This window comes from Somniosus microcephalus, chromosome 15 (assembly GCF_052327205.1).
Source record: "Somniosus microcephalus isolate GS21.2 chromosome 15, FLI_Smic_1.0, whole genome shotgun sequence".
NCBI classification, from domain to species: Eukaryota; Metazoa; Chordata; class Chondrichthyes; order Squaliformes; family Somniosidae; genus Somniosus; species Somniosus microcephalus.
Genome location: NC_141001.1, coordinates 6,614,797 through 6,636,345, shown reverse-complemented (window position 1 = coordinate 6,636,345; position 21,549 = coordinate 6,614,797). Strand labels below are relative to the sequence as shown.

At 50.2% G+C, this 21,549-nt stretch overlaps 1 protein-coding gene and 1 non-coding gene across 3 annotated transcripts in view; both read left to right on the top strand.

Moving 5' to 3' along the window:
• The window catches only part of mtch2 (mitochondrial carrier homolog 2), a 44,855-nt gene extending 26,434 nt beyond the window's left edge, over nt 1-18,421 (top strand). For both annotated transcript variants that reach the window (XM_086007478.1, XM_086007477.1), the window contains 5 exons: nt 3,871-3,970; nt 4,861-4,908; nt 5,751-5,818; nt 8,892-8,967; nt 17,017-18,421. In XM_086007478.1, coding sequence (XP_085863604.1) covers nt 3,871-3,970; nt 4,861-4,908; nt 5,751-5,818; nt 8,892-8,967; nt 17,017-17,103 — 379 coding nt within the window. In that variant the 3' untranslated portion in view covers nt 17,104-18,421. The remainder of the gene's footprint in view (nt 1-3,870; nt 3,971-4,860; nt 4,909-5,750; nt 5,819-8,891; nt 8,968-17,016) is intronic.
• Nucleotides 14,745-14,873, top strand: LOC147106522 (small Cajal body-specific RNA 14). The gene has a single exon (XR_015081276.1).
• Nucleotides 18,422-21,549: the final 3,128 nt, after the last annotated feature.

Here is a 21,549-nt window from a genome sequence, read left to right as displayed (position 1 = left end):
GGGGGAGTGTGTGAACCCCTCTAATACCAGGCTGGGGGAGGGGGAGTGTGTGAACCCCTCTAATACCAGGCTGGGGGAGGGGGGAGTGTGTGAACCCCTCTAATACCAGGCTGGGGGAGGGGGGAGTGTGTGAACCCCTCTAATACCAGGCTGGGGGAGGGGGAGTGTGTGAACCCCTCTAATACCAGGCTGGGGGAGGGGGGAGTGTGTGAACCCCTCTAATACCAGGCTGGGGGAGGGGGGAGTGTGTGAACCCCTCTAATACCAGGCTGGGGGAGGGGGAGTGTGTGAACCCCTCTAATACCAGGCTGGGGGAGGGGGAAGTGTGTGAACCCCTCTAATACCAGGCTGGGGGAGGGGGAGTGTGTGAACCCCTCTAATACCAGGCTGGGGGAGGGGGAGTGTGTGAACCCCTCTAATACCAGGCTGGGGGAGAGGGAGTGTGTGAACCCCTCTAATACCAGGCTGGGGGAGAGGGAGGGTGTGAACCCCTCTAATACCAGGCTGGGGGAGGGGGAGTGTGTGAACCCCTCTAATACCAGGCTGGGGGAGGGGGGAGTGTGTGAACCCCTCTAATACCAGGCTGGGGGAGGGGGAGTGTCTGAACCCCTCTAATACCAGGCTGGGGGAGAGGGAGTGTGTGAACCCCTCTAATACCAGGCTGGGGGAGGGGGAGTGTGTGAACCCCTCTAATACCAGGCTGGGGGAGGGGGAGTGTGTGAACCCCTCTAATACCAGGCTGGGGGAGGGGGGAGTGTGTGAACCCCTCTAATACCAGGCTGGGGGAGGGGGAGTGTGTGAACCCCTCTAATACCAGGCTGGGGGAGGGGGGAGTGTGTGAACCCCTCTAATACCAGGCTGGGGGAGGGGGAGTGTGTGAACCCCTCTAATACCAGGCTGGGGGAGAGGGAGTGTGTGAACCCCTCTAATACCAGGCTGGGGGAGAGGGGGAGTGTGTGAACCCCTCTAATACCAGGCTGGGGGAGGGGGAGTGTGTGAACCCCTCTAATACCAGGCTGGGGGAGGGGGGAGTGTGTGAACCCCTCTAATACCAGGCTGGGGGAGAGGGGGAGTGTGTGAACCCCTCTAATACCAGGCTGGGGGAGGGGGAGTGTGTGAACCCCTCTAATACCAGGCTGGGGGAGGGGGAGTGTGTGAACCCCTCTAATACCAGGCTGGGGGAGAGGGAGTGTGTGAACCCCTCTAATACCAGGCTGGGGGAGGGGGAGTGTGTGAACCCCTCTAATACCAGGCTGGGGGAGGGGGGAGTGTGTGAACCCCTCTAATACCAGGCTGGGGGAGGGGGGAGTGTGTGAACCCCTCTAATACCAGGCTGGGGGAGGGGGGAGTGTGTGAACCCCTCTAATACCAGGCTGGGGGAGGGGGGAGTGTGTGAACCCCTCTAATACCAGGCTGGGGGAGGGGGGAGTGTGTGAACCCCTCTAATACCAGGCTGGGGGAGGGGGAGTGTGTGAACCCCTCTAATACCAGGCTGGGGGAGAGGGAGTGTGTGAACCCCTCTAATACCAGGCTGGGGGAGGGGGGAGTGTGTGAACCCCTCTAATACCAGGCTGGGGGAGGGGGAGTGTGTGAACCCCTCTAATACCAGGCTGGGGGAGGGGGGAGTGTGTGAACCCCTCTAATACCAGGCTGGGGGAGGGGGAGTGTGTGAACCCCTCTAATACCAGGCTGGGGGAGGGGGGAGTGTGTGAACCCCTCTAATACCAGGCTGGGGGAGAGGGAGTGTGTGAACCCCTCTAATACCAGGCTGGGGGAGGGGGAGTGTGTGAACCCCTCTAATACCAGGCTGGGGGAGGGGGAGTGTGTGAACCCCTCTAATACCAGGCTGGGGGAGGGGGAGTGTGTGAACCCCTCTAATACCAGGCTGGGGGAGGGGGAGTGTGTGAACCCCTCTAATACCAGGCTGGGGGAGGGGGGAGTGTGTGAACCCCTCTAATACCAGGCTGGGGGAGGGGGAGTGTGTGAACCCCTCTAATACCAGGCTGGGGGAGGGGGAGTGTGTGAACCCCTCTAATACCAGGCTGGGGGAGAGGGGGGAGTGTGTGAACCCCTCTAATACCAGGCTGGGGGAGGGGGGAGTGTGTGAACCCCTCTAATACCAGGCTGGGGGAGGGGGGAGTGTGTGAACCCCTCTAATACCAGGCTGGGGGAGGGGGAGTGTGTGAACCCCTCTAATACCAGGCTGGGAGAGAGGGGGGAGTGTGTGTACCCCTCTAATACCAGGCTGGGGGAGGGGGGAGTGTGTGAACCCCTCTAATACCAGGCTGGGGGAGGGGGAGTGTGTGAACCCCTCTAATACCAGGCTGGGGGAGAGGGAGGGTTGAGTGTGTGTACCCCTCTAATACCAGGCTGGGGGAGAGGGGAGGGTTGAGTGTGTGTACCCCTCTAATACCAGGCTAGGTGAGGGGGAGGGTTGAGTGTGTGTACCCCTCTAATACCAGGCTAGGTGAGGGGGAGGGTTGAGTGTGTGTACCCCTCTAATACCAGGCTAGGTGAGGGGGAGGGTTGAGTGTGTGTACCCCTCTAATACCAGGCTAGGTGAGGGGGAGGGTTGAGTGTGTGTACCCCTCTAATACCAGGCTAGGTGAGGGGGAGGGTTGAGTGTGTGTACCCCTCTAATACCAGGCTGGGGGAGAGGGGAGGGTTGAGTGTGTGTACCCCTCTAATACCAGGCTAGGTGAGGGGGAGGGTTGAGTGTGTGTACCGCTCTAATACCAGGCTAGGTGAGGGGGAGGGGGGAGTGTGTGAACCCCTCTAATACCAGGCTGGGGGAGGGGGGAGTGTGTGAACCCCTCTAATACCAGGCTAGGTGAGGGGGAGGGTTGAGTGTGTGTACCCCTCTAATACCAGGCTAGGTGAGGGGGAGGGTTGAGTGTGTGAACCCCTCTAATACCAGGCTGGGGGAGGGGGCAGTGTGTGAACCCCTCTAATCCCAGGCTGGGGGAGAGGGGAGGGTTGAGTGTGTGTACCCCTCTAATACCAGGCTAGGTGAGGGGGAGGGTTGAGTGTGTGAACCCCTCTAATCCCAGGCTGGGGGAGAGGGGAGGGTTGAGTGTGTGTACCCCTCTAATACCAGGCTAGGTGAGGGGGAGGGTTGAGTGTGTGAACCCCTCTAATCCCAGGCTGGGGGAGAGGGGAGGGTTGAGTGTGTGAACCCCTCTAATCCCAGGCTAGGTGAGGGGGAGGGTTGAGTGTGTGAACCCCTCTAATACCAGGCTAGGTGAGGGGGAGGGGGAGTGTGTGTACCCCTCTAATCCCAGGCTAGGTGAGGGGGAGGGTTGAGTGTGTGTACCCCTCTAATCCCAGGCTGGGGGAGGGGGAGGGTTGAGTGTGTGTACCCCTCTAATCCCAGGCTGGGGGAGGGTTGAGTGTGTGTACCCCTCTAATCCCAGGCTAGGTGAGGGGGAGGGTTGAGTGTGTGTACCCCTCTAATACCAGGCTAGGTGAGGGGGAGGGTTGAGTGTGTGTACCCCTCTAATCCCAGGCTGGGGGAGGGTTGAGTGTGTGTACCCCTCTAATCCCAGGCTGGGGGAGGGTTGAGTGTGTGTACCCCTCTAATCCCAGGCCAGGTGAGGGGGAGGGTTGAGTGTGTGTACCCCTCTAATCCCAGGCTAGGTGAGGGGGAGGGTTGAGTGTGTGTACCCCTCTAATCCCAGGCTGGGGGAGGGTTGAGTGTGTGTACCCCTCTAATCCCAGGCTAGGTGAGGGGGAGGGTTGAGTGTGTGAACCCCTCTAATCCCAGGCTGGGGGAGGGTTGAGTGTGTGTACCCCTCTAATCCCAGGCTGGGGGAGAGGGGAGGGTTGAGTGTGTGAACCCCTCTAATACTTGTGCTCTGTGTCTCCCTGCAGCGGCCTGATTCCTCGGCTCCTGGGTGACATGATTTCCTTGTGGCTTTGCAATTTGCTGGCATATCTCATCAACACCTACGCATTGGAGCCCCCCAGCCAGGTAGGTCATTGAATTATAATTGAGCTCCCATCGCGTTGAAGTCTGGGAAGTTCAGAGACCCGTGGACACCCACTGGCACTGGAGGGACGCCAGCGAGCAGGTGGTGACATACCTTCAGGAAGCTCAGTTTTTACCCTGGTCGTATGTACCCTAATTGGAGAGTTTAATGGCTTCCTACCCACCACCTGGTCCGAGCCCTGGCTGCTCCCTGGTCACCACTTTGTGGGTTTGCCATGGGGTGGGATTCCTGCCAGGGTGATAAATTAACCTTTGGATGGGTGAGGTTTGGGGGAGGGTGGGTGAGGAATGGTGTGCATAGAACTGTACCCCAGCAAGGAGTCGATTAGGGGGTGGGCGGGGGGCAGGAGGGAATAGAATACAGAACCTTTGTTTCTCGGTGGAGCTGCCCCTTGTCCTCTGCTTTCCAGCTGCACTGAAATGCTACCAGTTCCACTTTCTACACCAGCCTGTGGTCAGAAGTCCCACCTCATCCCAGTAATTGCAGCCGGCCAGTATTCCACCCTGCAGCTTGCTACAACTCTTACTTTGAAAATGATTTCACTCTGTACTTAGCAGTTATTTTTCTGAGAAACAAAAAATGATCCAAATTATTATAGACTACAAAGAAAAACTGCAAGTCCTGGAAATCTGACCTCAAAACAGGAAATGCAACAGCAACTCCCACTTGCACCGCCTGTTTTCTTGGAACCAACTGGGAACAGGAGGGTACTGAGCAGCCAGTGACAGCTGGCGGGTTTGGGACAGGAGTGCTAGTCTGTGCGGACTGGTCCCTGGGGCCTTAGGCTGGACTCTGGGAGAGCGTCGTGTTAAGCGTTGAACAGCTTGGTAGACATGTTGTTTCTGACTGTTTTTACTCTGGCTTGTTTCAGGGCTCACCGATTGGGGAGCTGAGGAGTTACTCGCAGGCTGTGACTGGGGTGAGTGCCGTTCAGCCTCGGCTATCTTTTCTTCCATTTACAGCAGCAATCGCATCGCTGTTGTAGTGCTGCTCCACTGCGCAGCCTTCACACAGGGTGAACCTAACTGTCCACGTCATCAGCAACTGCCCCTATATGTTAACAAACTGAAAGCTGCTCTCGAAGGTAAACTGATGTATAGGGCAGCTTCTGTCTCCGCAGGGACTGCCACCTTTATGGGTAAGGGAGAAGGAGCACTGTCACAGGCAGCCGATCAGAGATGCCGGGGCTATGTTTTAAAAGGCAAGGCTCCTTCTCCGAGTCTTTCCCAAACATTTGTTTTTGAGAAAAGATTGGCTATTGTTTCTACTGAGTCCCTGAAGTGACATGTCCGAGGCTCGAAGGCGGTGCCTCCTTCTCCCAGCTTTAGTGCCTCCTGCATAAACTAATCAGGTGCGAGCCCGCACTGCCCCTCCCACAGACAAGGTGCAGGGGTCAAACAGCAGCCCGCGGGTCGTACTGGGCTCATGGAGCCCCAGCAGCTCAGCACCTGCTCGGATTTCGTGAATCCGGGGGTTTGGATCAATCTTAAATCAGAGTACCGAGATGGGCTGGTATCAGTGCCTGCTGATAGACGGCAATTAACGGGGACCTGGATTTACATGTTGCCTCCTGTGTAATTGAACCTGAAGTCGGAGAGAGCCTGGGAGCTGGTGTCCTGTCAGGTCAGCTGCCTTTGCACTGCTGTTGCAGATACAGTACGTTTCAAAGCTGTCGGAGCTGTGTTGCTGCTGGTTTATTGGTGCGATCTCCCTCGGTGACTAGCATTCCATCACGCTGTCTTTCTGCTGCTTTCCTTACAGTTTCTGGCCAGTATGCTGACCTACCCCTTCGTGCTCGTCTCCAATCTGATGGCAGTCAATAACTGTGGGTGAGTTGGCCCTTCATTCATTTCTCAGTCCCCAGTGCAAAGTGAGGCTGGGCTCCAGGAAACGAGACACAGACACTGCGCTGTGTGTGAGTGGAATCAGACTTGCAATCTGTAGTCAACTTGTTTGTGTCTGAGCTTCTTTCTCATCGAGGTGAAGCATATTAGTCCTGGGTAATAGTGTCAGCATTCAACATCCCCAGGGCAGGAACAACACAGGCTAGAGGCAGAGTAAAGCTCCCTCTACACTGTTCCATCAAACACTCCTGGGGCAGGCTCCCGGGGCAGGTACAGCACAGGTTAGATACAGAGTAAAGCTCCCTCTACACTGTCCCATCAAACACTCCCAGGGCAGGTACACCACGGGTTAGATACAGAGTAAAGCTCCCTCTACACTGTCCCATCAAACACTCCCAGGGCAGGTACAGCACGGGGTTAGATACAGAGTAAAGCTCTCTCTACACTGTCCCATCAAACACTCCCAGGGCAGGTACAGCACGGGGTTAGATACAGAGTAAAGCTCCCTCTACACTCCCAGGGCAGGTACAGCACGGGGTTAGATACAGAGTAAAGCTCTCTCTACACTGTCCCATCAAACACTCCCAGGGCAGGTACAGCACGGGTTAGATACAGAGTAAACCTCCCTCTACACTGTCCCATCAAACACTCCCAGGGCAGGTGCAGCACGGGGTTAGATACAGAGTAAAGCTCTCTCTACACTGTCCCATCAAACACTCCCAGGGCAGGTACAGCACGGGGTTAGATACAGAGTAAAGCTCTCTCTACACTGTCCCATCAAACACTCCCAGGGCAGGTACAGCACGGGTTAGATACAGAGTAAAGCTCCCTCTACACTGTCCCATCAAACACTCCCAGGGCAGGTACAGCACGGGTTAGATACAGAGTAAAGCTCCCTCTACACTGTCCCATCAAACACTACCAGGACAGGTACAGCACGGGTTAGATACAGAGTAAAGAAAGCTCCCTCTATACTGTCCCATCAAACACTCCCAGGGCAGGTACAGCACGGGTTAGATACAGAGTAAAGCTCCCTCTACACTGTCCCATCAAACACTCCCAGGACAGGTACAGCACAGGTTAGATACAGAGTAAAGCTCCCTCTACACTGTCCCATCAAACACTCCCAGGGCAGGTACAGCACGGGTTAGATACAGAGTAACGCTCCCTCTACACTGTCCCATCAAACACTCTCAGGACAGGTACAGCACAGGTTAGATACAGAGTAAAGCTCCCTCTACACTGTCCCATCAAACACTGCCAGGGCAGGTACAGCACGGGTTAGATGCAGAGTAAAGCTCCCTCTACACTGTCCCATCAAACACTCCCAGGGCAGGTACAGCACGGGTTAGATACAGAGTAAAGCTCCCTCTACACTGTCCCATCAAACACTCCCGGGGCAGGTACAGCACGGGTTAGATACAGAGTAAAGCTCCCTCTACACTGTCCCATCAAACACTCCCGGGGCAGGTACAGCATGGGTTAGATACAGAGCAAAGCTCCCTCTACACTGTCCCATCAAACACTCCCAGGACAGGTACAGCACGGGTTAGATACAGAGTAAAGAAAGCTCCCTCTACACTGTCCCATCAAACACTCCCAGGGCAGGTACAGCACGGGTTAGATACAGAGTAACGCTCCCTCTACACTGTCCCATCAAACACTCCCAGGACAGGTACAGCACAGGTTAGATACAGAGTAAAGCTCCCTCTACACTGTCCCATCAAACACACCCAGGGCAGGTACAGCACGGGTTAGATACAGAGTAAAGCTCCCTCTACACTGTCCCATCAAACACTCCCAGGGCAGGTACAGCACGGGTTAGATACAGAGTAACGCTCCCTCTACACTGTCCCATCAAACACTCTCAGGACAGGTACAGCACAGGTTAGATACAGAGTAAAGCTCCCTCTACACTGTCCCATCAAACACTCCCAGGGCAGGTACAGCACGGGTTAGATACAGAGTAAAGCTCCCTCTACACTGTCCCATCAAACACTCCCGGGGCAGGTACAGCATGGGTTAGATACAGAGCAAAGCTCCCTCTACACTGTCCCATCAAACACTCCCAGGACAGGTACAGCACGGGTTAGATACAGAGTAAAGAAAGCTCCCTCTACACTGTCCCATCAAACACTGCCAGGGCAGGTACAGCACGGGTTAGATGCAGAGTAAAGCTCCCTCTACACTGTCCCATCAAACACTCCCAGGGCAGGTACAGCACGGGTTAGATACAGAGTAAAGCTCCCTCTACACTGTCCCATCAAACACTCCCGGGGCAGGTACAGCATGGGTTAGATACAGAGCAAAGCTCCCTCTACACTGTCCCATCAAACACTCCCAGGACAGGTACAGCACGGGTTAGATACAGAGTAAAGAAAGCTCCCTCTACACTGTCCCATCAAACACTCCCAGGGCAGGTACAGCACGGGTTAGATACAGAGTAACGCTCCCTCTACACTGTCCCATCAAACACTCCCAGGACAGGTACAGCACAGGTTAGATACAGAGTAAAGCTCCCTCTACACTGTCCCATCAAACACTGCCAGGGCAGGTACAGCACGGGTTAGATGCAGAGTAAAGCTCCCTCTACACTGTCCCATCAAACACTCCCAGGGCAGGTACAGCACGGGTTAGATACAGAGTAAAGCTCCCTCTACACTGTCCTATCAATGTCCTTCAGCACCATACTGGAGTGTAGAATGCTGCTCCCCATTGGACTGGGAAAGATGATTGCAATCCATCTGGTGTCGAAGTTCAAAGCTCGATGTTGTACATAGTGTACCATCGATTGTCTCATCCAGTGCATCGTCTGTGGCTGCTTGGCCCTGTGAGGCAGTGCCAGCAACAGCGGATTAATGTAAGGAGTGAGTTTGAAGAGTGACGGCTATCAGAATGTCAGTCACAACAAGTGACAGGCCTGCTGTGCAATGCAGCTGAAAGGAAAAGGATCATCGCCTTCTTGGAGGGTGAGTGTATGTGTCGTGTCTCCTGGTGCTGTCCCCACTGATGTGCTGGTTGTTGAATCACTGTCTAATATGTGTGTGTCTCTCCCCAGTTTGGTTGGTGGCCTCCCTCCCTATGCAGCTGTGTACACTTCATGGATTGACTGCTGGCGCCAGCTGAGCAGAGAGGTGAGTAGATCTGCTGGTTTGATGCGCTGCTTGTGCTGCAAGCTGTATAGGTCTGTTGTAACTGCCTGCATTCACTGTGCGGAGCCTCCCTGGGCCCTGAGATTGATGGAGTGGAGAGTGAGTGAGTTGGACCAGCTGATGTCTGGGTGTGCTAGCGCAGTGCCTGTCACTGCTATATGTCCTCGCGGGCTTGGTCCGTCCAACAGTCGATTCATCCTTTCATCCCAGTGGTTCCCCCAGAAGTCTCACCCCGAGCCCAGGCCGGTACAGATGTAATGAGTGTTTCTTCAACTATTCTGCCCTCGCAACGCGATCCTATGCAGAGCTAGACAGATAGCGAACAACTTGATATCTTCCCATAAAAATCACAAGGCTTGACTTTTCTTGTAAAACTTTACTGAAAGATTCTTATTGTAAAACTGAAATACAACACAGAAATGGAAGCACACATTAGTATACAAACACATAACTGATATGTATACACAATTTTGGGTACGCCTGAGCAACACACTACATTTAGCAATGAATATACATTTAGCCAACTGGAAGGCATTCTCTTTAAATTAGCCCTGTACATAGTGTATCAAAATACAGCTACTAGTTAACCAGCTAGACAGAGAAAGTTACAACTAAACCTTTTCTGCAACATACAGTGTACACTAATCATCTATAGCATTCTAAAATACTTACAGACAAACAATTTCCAAGACTCAAGCATGGGGACAATACAACTGCCCGGAGCCTGTGCTGCTGTAGGAGCACCATGGTGTAGGTCTGTGTCCCAGCGAGGACTCCACGAGGACTACGTAGCAGTCCTGTGGGGAGCGTGATGACCTCATCACGCTCGGTCGCGTTGTCCGCGCTTGGGGCGTCACGTGATGCGCGTGGTCGCGTTTCTGGCCGTTGAGGCCGAAGTTGGGAGCGGGAGCTGGAGGCCAGGCTGAGCCGGTGCTTGCCGCGGGAGCGGAAGATCGCGTCGCTCCCGGCGGCTGGTAGATGCGGCCGAAGACGCTAGGCCGGGCTGTGCCGGCGGCCTTTCTGGAAGGCCGAGTCGGGCCGGCAGCCGCCTCACGCACGTCACGTCGTACGTGCCGTGACGTCAGCACGCTACGTCGTACGTGACGTGACGTCAGCACGCTAAGGCGCGTCTTAAAGGGGCAATGGCCCTAAAAGGTAAGTTAAAGGGGCAACGGCCCCAACAGGTAGGTTATACATATATAAGTAAGTTAAATACATACAGTGAGGTTAAGTTAGAGGGAGAGGCAGCACACTGCTTGTGCTGCAAGCTGTATAGGTCTGTTGTAACTGCCTGCATTCACTGTGCGGAGCCTCCCTGGGCCCTGAGATTGATGGAGTGGAGAGTGAGTGAGTTGGCCTAGCTGATGTCTGGGTGTGCTAGCGCAGTGCCCGTCACTGCTATATGTCCTCGCGGGCTCGGTCCGTCCAACGGTCGATTCATCCTTTCATCCCAGTGGTTCCCCCAGAAGTCTCACCCCGAGCCCAGGCCGGTACAGATGTAATGAGTGTTTCTTCAACTTAACGAGCTGAAAAATTACAACTTTGTCAAGTTGACGCAGGGCAGTCTGGCCAAGGGCTGCAATTAGAGAGGCTTCAGCTCTGAGATCTCTCCAACAGTTTAAAGCAAGTCAGGGTTGAAAAAGTTGGGAACTGTCTGTTTTCTGACTTAAACAAAAAGGCATTGATGCTTTTCAGTGAGAATTCTGTCTGCAGCACCAATACAGGTGAACAGAAAGACCGAGAGGCTGCGTACAAACTGTCCAAGGAACGGTGTCCGTGGCACATTCTGATTGTACACACTGGTTAATTAGAAGAGGTGGCAGCAGGATTGAGGGCAGTTGGGATCACGAGGACAATGGGCTGAAGCAATTAACGGAGTATGTAACCAGACAGGCAGGTGTCCAGAGGTTCATGATTCACTGGTCAGACCTCGGGAGGAACAATGTTCAGCTCTGGTCACATCTCAAAGAACATAGACACTGCAGAGAATCAAACTGATTTAAGTATCATGAGGGTGAGCTATGAACTTTACAGGCTGGAGAGTGAAGGGGAGGAGGTGTGGGACCTGACTGAGCTTTAGAAAATATTAGTTGTTGGAGCAGGGAATAGGTTGGGAACAATAGTAGGGAGATCAGGGTCAAAGTCAGAGGTCCCATGGAAGGACAAACCGACGTAAGCAGGATGGGCCGGTACGGAGCATCGACGAACCGCTGTCCAAAGCAAGTGAGTGAAGTCCAGAAGCTAATTGAAGGGTAGAGAGTTCGAGGATGGAGGTTTTTGCTGTTGGAATGAGAGTTGGTAGCGATGCAGAAGGATGATGGCTAAATTGACGCAAGTTGGAGGTCACCGTAGATCAAAGCGGAGAAAAAGTAAAACCATAAACCGGTGACCAGCAAAGCTGAAAACCGATAGAATGAGTCACCGGACAGCAAGTGGAGCTGCCACCTACAAGCCAGCAGAGCTGAAAAACCAGTAGAACCAGTTCAGTAGACCCACAGCCGGAAGTTTAAAGGTAAAAATAATTTTGCAGCAGAAATAGAGACACAGCAGTTAAGTCTTACAGTGTGATCCAGTGCAGAAACGTAGTGTAATCCAATGTAGTTCAAAGCAGAAACGTAGACTAGATGTCCAGAGATGTCCAGGAGATCGGAAACTAATTTGACAAAAGAATTCCGCAGCTTAAGACTTGAAGTGACTGAAAAGCAGAGCAGCGCCACAGCCGCTGAGTCAAACCGTGTAGTCCTGTTTGTGAGGAATCCAGTGATAGTGGTCAAGTTTCGGCAGAGTTCCAGCAGTTGAACAAGCTCAGTGAGAACAAAAGACGCCGGGGGATGGACAGTGGACTCTGCAGGGGTAGCTTTAAACTTGTAGTTTGGGCTGAAATGCCTTCACTATCAGAGGCAGGGTATCTTAAGCAATTGAAGAGAGCAGATTGGGGGAAGAAAGGGCAAAGGATGGCAATGGATGACCACGGATATAGTTGAAGAATACAGCAGCTCAGAAAGGGACTGCTAGCCCAGCAGCCATCTTGAAAAAAATCAGCCCATAACCACCTATATTCCAGGGAATACAAGCCTAGTTTATGTAATGTCTCTTCATAATCTAACCCTTGGAGCTCTGGTAACATTCTGGTGAATCTGTGCTGCACTCCTTCCAAGGCCAATATATCCTTTCTAAGGTGACGTGCCCAGAACTGTACTCAGTACTCCAGATGTGGTCTAACCAGGGCTTTGTATAGCCATGGCATAACTTCCTCCCTTTATATTCTAGCCCTCTAGTGATAAAGGCTAAAATTCCATTAGTCTTTTTAATAACATAACAAGAAATAGGAGCAGGAGCAATGATCCCTCTAATTTTATTGTATTGAAAAGCCGGCTGCGTGGGTTCCTAAGATCATGGCTGAACTTCTCCTTCAATTCCACTTTCCCGCCCGATCCCCATATCGCTTGATTTCCTTAGTGCCCAAAAAATCTGTCGCTCTCAGTCTTGAATATACACATCGACTGAGCATCCACAGCCCTCTGATGTAGAGAATTCCAAAGATTCACAATGCGCTGAGTGAAGAAATATCTCCTCATCTCACTCCTCAGCACGGTGGCATAGTGGTTAGCACTGTTGCCTCACAGCGCCAGGGACCCGGGTTCGAATCCGGGCTCGGGCGACTGTCTGTGTGGAGTTTACACATTCTCCCCGTGTTTGTGTGGGTTTCCTCCGGGTGCTCCGGTTTCCTCCCACAGTCCAAAGATGTGCGGGTTAGGTTGATTGGCTATGATAAATTGACCCTTAGTGTTAGGGGGATTAAATACGTGGGGATAGGGTGGGATATGTGTTGGTGCAGGCTCGATGGGCCGAAATGGCCTCTATCTGCACTGTGGGGTTTCTGTGATTCTGTAAATGGCTGACCCCATATCCTGAGACTGACCCCTAGTTCTAGACACTCCAGCCAGGGGAAACAATCTCTCAGCATCTACCCTGTCAATCCCCCTCAGAATCTTGTATGTTTCAATGAGATCACCTCTCATTCTTCTAAACTCCAGAGAGTATCGGCTCAATCTACTCGATCTCTCCTCATAGGACAGCCCTCTCATCCCAGGAATCAATCTGGTGAACCTTTGTTGCACTCCCTGTAAGGCCTTCCTTGGATAAGGAGACCAAAACTCTACACAGTCCTCCAGGTGTGGTCTCACCAAAGCCCGATTATAATTGCAGCAAGACTTCCTTACTCTTGTACTCGAACCCCTTTGCAATAAAGGCTAACATACAATTTGCCTTTCTAATTGCTTGCTGTACCTGCTTGTTAACTTCCTGTGATTTGTGTACAAGGACACCCAAATCCCTCTGAATACTAACATTTACTAGTCTCTCATCTTTTAAAAATATTCTGCTTTTCCATTCTTACTACCCAAATGGATAATTCACACTTCCCCACATTACACTCCATCTGCCATCTTCTTGCCCAATCACTTGGCCTGTCTATATCCCTTTGCAGCCTCTTTACGTCCTCCTCACAGCTTACTTTCCCACCTGGCTTTGTATCTTCCACAAACTTGGCTATATTGCACTCGGTCCCCTCATCTAAGCCATTGATATAGATTGTAAATAGCTGGGGCCCCAACACTGATCTTTGCGGCACTCGTAGTTATACCCTGCCATCCCCCAAAATGATCCGTTTATTCCTACTCTCTGTTCATTAACCAATCCTCAGTCCATGCTAATATGTTACTCCAATCCCATGAGCCCTAATATTATGTAACAACCTCTTGTGTGGCACCTTATTGAATGTTTTTTGAAAATCTAAATACAGTACATCCACTGGTTTCCCCCTTATCTACCCTGCTAGTTACATCCTCAAAAAACTCTAATAGATTTGTCAAACATGATTTCCCTTTCATAAAACCGTGTTGACTTTGTAATCATATTGTGATTTTCTAAGTGTCCTGTTACCACATCCTTAATAATAGATTCTAGCATTGTCGCTATTACTGATGTCAGGATAACTGGCCTCTAGTTCTCCGTTTTCTTTCTTCCTCCTTTCTTGAATAGCAGGATTATATTTGCTACCTTCCAATCCACTGGGACTGTTCTTTTTTGTACCTGACAACTACATTTTAGTGATCTGTATACGTGGACACCAAAATCTCTTTGGACCTCCGCTGTTCCTAGCTTTTCACCATTTATAAAAAAAAAAAAAAAAAAAAAAAAATCCTCGCATCTATCTTTTTTTGGTCCAAAATGGATGACCTCACACTTCGCTGCGTTGAAATCCATCTACCAGTTTTGCCCACTCACTTAATCTCTCAATGTCTTTGTAATTTTATACTCCTGTCTACGCTACTTACTATGCCACCAAACTTTGTGTCATCGGCAAACTTGGATATATGGCTCGCTCTTGTGTTATCCAAGTCATTAATAAATATAGTGAGTAGTTGAGGCCCCAACACATCCTTGTGGGACACCACTAGTCACTTCCCTCCATTATCCCTACTCTCTGTCTTCCACTGCCTAACCAATCTCCTAACCAGCCAATAATTTGCCTTCAATTACATGAGCTTTAATTTTAGCCAACAGTCTCTTGTGTGAAACCTTATTGAATGCCTTCTGGAAGCCCATATAAACTACATCTATAGACATTCCCCTGTCTACTGCTTTAGTTACAACTTCAAAATATTCAATTAGGTTTGTTAGACGTGACCTACCTTTTTCAAAGTAGATTGGAGCAAGTGTAAATGAGGCTGGGACCTGCTCCCCCTCATTTCACTGTGGCTGTTCAATTGCTGCATTATCCAGCTGATATGGTGTAGCCAGAATATGCCACACAGATTAAAGATGGTTCCCACCGACGGGCCCTCTGGAGTTGCCGGGGTTTCTGTGCGATGGTTCCCAACATCTCTTTACTTCTCGAACAGGCTCAGCTCCAAGACTGGAGAATGGTGCAGGTGGGTGGTGTTTATGAAGCTGACCACGACTAGGCTTTACATCTTCCAAGCCTTATTAGGAACATAGGAACCGGAGTAGACCATTTAGTCCCTCGCGCCTGTTGCGCTGTTCAATTAGATCATGGCTCATCTGTACCGTAACTCCATCTACCCATCTTGGTTCTGTAATCCTTAATACCCTTACCTAACAAAATCTATCAATCTCTGTTTTGAAATTTTCAATTGACCCCCAGCCTCAACAGCTTTTTGGGGAGTGAGTTCCAGATTTCCACTCCCCTTTGTGTGAAGGAGTGCTTCCCGACATCATCCCCTGAGGGCCTAGCCGTAATTTTAAGGTTATGCCCCGTGTTCTGCACTTCCCCATTAGTGCCTCATAAGTTGATGATTGTACCATGTGGTATACTGGGCCAGAGAGGTCAGGTAGGCCGCAGTCTCCATCTCCGCTCTTTCCTGTTAACTGGTCTGAGGTGCAGTGGCATTAGGAAAACTGCAGTTGGCCTCTGTCCCTAAGTTAGTGCCCAGCACCTTCTCCCAATCTCAGTGGAACACAAGACGTCCAAGCCACTTAGGTCCAAGTGTTACTCCGCTCCAGTGGTCCTCACAGCTCCTGGGTTTGGGTGGGAAGCAAATCAGTCCAGATTCCCACTCCTAATCATGGGTCAACCCCTACTAGAGCATGCATGAGTGACACATTTGTGACTGGAAGGCTGTTACCAGTGGGGTTCCAGAGGGCTCAGTACCAGGTCCCTTGCTTTTTGTGGTGAACAATCAATGATTTAGACTTCAATGCATGATTATGAGGTTTGCAGATGATACAAAAATTGGCCGTGTGGTTGATGGTGAGGAAGAAAGCTGTCGACTGCAGGAAGATATCAATGGACTGGTCAGGTGGGCAGAAGAGTGGCAAATGAAATTCAATCTGGAGGTAAAGTGTGAGGTAGTGCATTTGGGGAGGGCTAACGAGGCAAGGGAATACACAATAAATGGTAGGATACTGAAGTATAGAGGAACAGAGGGGCCTTGGAGTGCATGTCCACAGATCCCTGGAGGTAGCAGGACAGGTAGATAAGGTGGTCAAGAAGGCATACGGAATGCTTGCCTTTATTAGCTGAGGCATAGAATACAAGAGCAGGGAGGTTATGCTTGAACTGTATAAAACACTGGTTAGGCCACAGCTAGAATACTGCATACAGTTCTGGTCACCACATTACAGGAATGATGTGATTGCACTAGAGAGGGTACAGAGGAGATTTACGAGGATGTTGCCAGGACTGGGGAATTTTAGCAATGAGGAAAGATTGGATTGGCTGGGGTTGTTTTCTTTGGAACAGAGGAGGCTGAGGGGAGGTTTAATTGAGGTGTATAAAATTGAGGGGCCTCGATAGAGTGGATAGGAAGGACCTATTTCCTTTAGCAAAGAGGTCAATAACCAGGGGCATAGATTTAAAGTAATTGGTAGAAGGATTAGAGGGGAGTTGAGGGGAACTTTTTTCACCCAGAGGGTGGTGGGGGTCTGGAACTCTCTGCCTGACAGGGTGGTCAAGCCAGAAATCCTCATCGCATTTAAAAAGTACTTGGATATGCGCTTGAAGTGCCGTAACCTACAGGGCTACGGACCAAGAGCTGGGAAGTGGGATTAGGCTGGAGAGCTCTTTTTTGGCTGGCGCTGACACAATGGGCCAAATGGCGGCCTCCTGTGCTATAAATTTCTGAGTGCATGTGGATATCCAGTGAGGACATGGTCTGACTCAGCTAACGTGCCCAGTCCCTCATGGTAGAAAATCCACTGACTTGGCTGTCTAGGCTTGCACAAGAATAACCAGTTAGACAAGATACTGGCGTGCCAAATATTAGTACACCAGGTATTGGTACACTAGGCATTGGAGCTGTGCTCCAAGTATAGGTATTGTTACGCCAGTTTTGAGTACTGGCACGCTTGGTGTTGCAGCACCGACACAAGCCTATCTTTTCCCTTCAGATGGTGCCTCAGCTCTGTCTGCCGCAGTTGGTACTGAACCCGTGTCTCTACTTCCAGCTCCTCTCCAAGTTTCATTTGAACAGTTCTTTCTCCTCACACTTTATTTTTCTCTTACAGGGGAACATGAGCCGAGGGAACAGTCTGTTTTTCCGGAAGGCTCCGGCTGGACGGATGTACGCACTTGACCAGAAACGATTTGTGTAGATGCATGTGGCGAGGAGCTGTGAATGGGGGGGATGGTGGGGGGAGTCTGATTTGTATCATTTTGTTTACAATGACATACCTTCAGTTTTTAATGATGTATTGTTGATCCACACTGGCACAATGTGTTATTTTATGATGGAATGAGATGCTCTGATTTAAAAAGGAAACCCCTTTTATTTTAATTCCGTTACCCAGCAGTTTGTACAACGGGCGGTCTTTGTGGGGGAGGCGCAGTATGAGGGCCGTGTCCCTGGGGATGGGGCACTCCGAGTCTCTTCCCCTCCCACCTCAACATCCCAACGCCGTTCCAATAAAATCTTGCTGATCCTGCCTGCTCTTCCCAGTATTGGTGAACAAAATGGGGGCGGGGGTTGGAATGGGCTCTCAGTTATCACAGTTACTTGCCACCCACGTCCACCAGCATCGTAAGTCTGTCTTACTGGCGAGAGAAGTACCTGGCACTCCTGGGAGGGGTGCAGTTTAAAATCCCTGGCCCACTGCAACAGCTGGGTAAGGGTGAGTGGGGAGAGAGAGGAAGGTTCTATACTCGATCGCTCACTGCCTCTGCCCCTTTTAGTAGCTGGGATTTCAACGGCAACTGTTTAATAGAGACAAGATCTCCGAGGGACCATGTGCTGAAGGCAATGCTCGCCCCACTCCTCACCAGGAAGCGGGGGACAGTACCGAAGACACAGTGTACCTCACCACCGTGCTCATTCTTCCTGCCTGGGCCTGAGCAATGAGTGTTGGCTGGCTGTTGGACCACTGAAGCATCGCAGCCAAGCTCAATCCTGTCCACACACTTTCCAGCAGGATGTGCTGCATAATGATCAGGAGCTGGGGACGCTGGCTCGTTGCCCACCCCACCCCCGACAGGCGCACAGACCAATTCTAGCGGTAGAACTGCAGGCGGGGCTGCGATTGGCTAACTTCGCACAGACCATTGATCTCTCCTGGGCTCTTGTGATCTTCATTGGCTCAGTATGGCACCGGGCGATGCATGTACCCTTTGGACCAGCAAGGAGACAGGGCACGTTCTATTTGTAAATTTGCTTTTTTTTTTTCTAATCCCGTAACCAAGACTTTCTAATCGGCCGACAGCAGGTGGGGAGCCGGCTGACGTGAACATTTCCAAACCTGCGACTTCAACCCCTAGGACAGTCCTGCCTGCAGTGACTGTCCACTAGCAGCAGTGGGCAGTGCTGTACAGTCTCTGGTTCTGCTCTGGTACTATAGAGCAGTAAAGCAGGCCTGTATAACTAGGATTCATTAACTGCCATATGTTGAAGTCTATTCAATAAAGCAGGTTTGTGCAGCACTGAATTTTCCTATAATGTATCATATTCTGATAGTGGCTCCTCTCCAGGCTGTACAGAGTCTGGTCAAACACTAAACCACTTTGTTTGTTCCATAAATGTAATCCTACTGAGTTCAGTTTAGAAAGACTGCGTCTTAAGCTAATTAAAATGTTTGATTCTGCCTCTTCCCAACTCAGTACAGCCCCGAGTTTGAAGCTTGCATTTCCCTGTTCTTCAAGCTGACAGGTCAATCTCGTTAGGAAATGAGAACAGTCCCAGCGCCTGTCACTGTCATCTTCTACATCCACCTGTACAGGTAGAGCAGGGCTGGATGTAAAGCCTCAGCTCTCAGTGACCGCTAGAGAGAGGTTGTGGAGCACCTGCCCAGCACACGATGAAAGTTGATTAGCTCTATGAAGAGAGAGGCAGGGTATTTTAATGGGAACTGCCATCAACCTAATGTGAATTAGGAAACCCAAGGTGGTTTGGAATTGCAAGTTGGTAAATGGAATCGATGAGCAAGTGCAGCAAAGTGACAATTGGTCGTGCTCATCGCAAACTGCTATTTGTAAGTGACCCAGATAACGTACAAGAAATGGAAGTAGTGCCCCCTCCCTGTAGCACAGCGACCACACAGTGAAGTTCAACATGATCTGGGATTCTGAAATACAAAAGACCAGGTGTATAACTTTAAAAAGGGCTAATGTTGGATAAATTAGGGAAAAACTTAAGCAAAACAATTAGGGGAGGATGTTCAGGAACTCTGTTGGGGATAAGTGAAATGCCTTTTAAAGGCATAATGCCAAGCATGCATACAGCAGAAATACTTAAAACCAGCAAGTACAGATGAAACAAACCTGATTTTAAATGGATTAATAAAGAAATCAATAGTGAAATAAAGAGAAAAAATCATCTACAACTCCTGCAGGGGACAGGGGCTCATTGCTGAATACAGGAACATGCAGAACCGCGTTAAACGGATGTTTAGAGGGGCAAAGAGATGAGAAAAGCATAGCTACAGACAAGTTCTTTCACTACTGCAACATAAGAGGGTAGGCAGAGGAGAGGAGAGAATCATAAAAGATACAAATGGGCTTGAAACAAGATGAGCACTTAATAGTAAATATTGTGAATGACTTCAAGAATTCACAAGCCCTCTTCTCTGCCCTCCCCCAGCAAGTAACTCAAGTAGAATTAATGAGGGCTATAAATGAGTTGGAAGTACTAGACATGCCAGAAAGGCTCAAGCATTTTATTATAGATGGCATTTATTCAACAGTTCTAAAGAGGAACTAGGTGGGAAATTTGTGAAGCAATGCTAAATATAAAAGAGTGACGGGACACTGGGAATGTGCGAGTAGATAGGAAATGGACCAATGTGGTGCCCATATTCAGACATTGATTAAAGAGAGAGCCATGAGTCTTTAATCACATGAAATCTGTACAGTAATAACCTAGCAATCAGGATGGATTTAGAAGGGGGATCATGCATGACCCAGATCCTCGACTTTAACAAAGTGATTTCCCAAATGGACTGCGGAAAGCCCAACGAAGAGGTGTACTGAGACTGACTTCAGAAGATATGTGACTAAATTCCACATGGAATCATACTGCGCAAGAGGCCATTTGGCCCATTGTTCCTGTGCTGGCTCTTTGAAAAAGCTGTTCAATATAGTCCTCCATAACCCTGCAAATTAGTCCTCTTCAAGGACATGGCCATTGCCTTTCGAAAGTTCCTGTGGAATCTACTTCCACCATCCTTTCAGGTAGAGTGTTCCAGATTATAACAACCCTCTAGTTCCTTTGCCAATTATTTTAAATCTATGACCTCTAGTTACTGACCCACTTGCCAGAGGAAACCGTTTCTCCCTACTTGCTCTATCAAAACCCCTCATAACTTTGAATACCTCTATATGATCTCCCCTTAACCTTCCCTGCTCAAAGGAGAACAATCCCAGCTTCTCCAAGCTCTCCACGTACCTGAAGTCCCTCATTCCTGGTAAACCTCCTCTGCACCCTCTCCAAGGCCTTGACATAAGAACATAAGAAATAGGAGCAGGAGTAGGCCATTTGGCCCCTCGAGCCAGCTCCACCATTTAATGAGATCATGGCTGATCTGATCTTGGGCTCAGCTCCATTTTCCTGCCCGCTCCCCATATCCCATCACTCCCTTATTTAAAAATCTGCTTATCTCCATCTTAAATATATTCAATGACCCAGCCTCCACAGCTCTCTGGGGCAGAGAATTCCACAGATTTACCACCCTCAGAGAAGAAATTCCTCCTCAGTTTTAAATGGGCGACCCCTTATTCTGAAACTATGCCCCCTAGTTCCAGATTCCCCCATGAGGGGAAACATCCTCTCTGCATCTACCTTGTCGAGCCCCCTCGGTATCATATGTTTCAATAAGATCACCTCTCATTGTTCTAAACTCCAATGAGTATCGGCTCAACCTTTCCTCATAAGACAACCCCTTCATCTCCGGAATTAACCTCGTGAACCTTCTCTGAACTGCCTCCAATGCAAGTATATCCTTCCTTAAATAAGGAGACCAAAACTACGCAGTACTCCAGGTGTGGTCTCACCAACGCCCTGTACAGATGTAGCAAAACTTCCCTGCTTTTATACTCCAGCCCCCTTGCAATAAAGGCCAACATTCCATTTGCCTTCCTGATTACTTGCTGAACCTGCACACTAACTTTTTGTCCCTCTGTACTGCAGCATTTTGTAATCTCCATTTAAATAATTTGCTTTTTATACATTTCCCACATTATACTCCATCTGCCAAATGTTTGCCCACTCACTTAGCCTGGCTATATCCCTTTGCAGATTCTCTGTGTCCTCTGCACAACTTGCTTTCCCACCTATCTTTGTATTATCAGCAAACTTGGCTACATTACACTCGGTCCCTTCATCCAAGTCAATAATATAGATTGTAAATAGTTGAGGCCCCAGCACTGATTCCTGTGGCACCCCACTAGTTACCGTTTGCCAACCGGAAAATGACCCATTTATCCCGACTCTCTGTTTTCTGTTAGTTAGCCAATCCTCTATCCATGCTAATATATTACCCCCAACCCCGTGAGCTCTTATCTTGTGCAGTAACCTTTTATGTGGCACCTTATCGAATGCCTTCTGGAAATGCAAA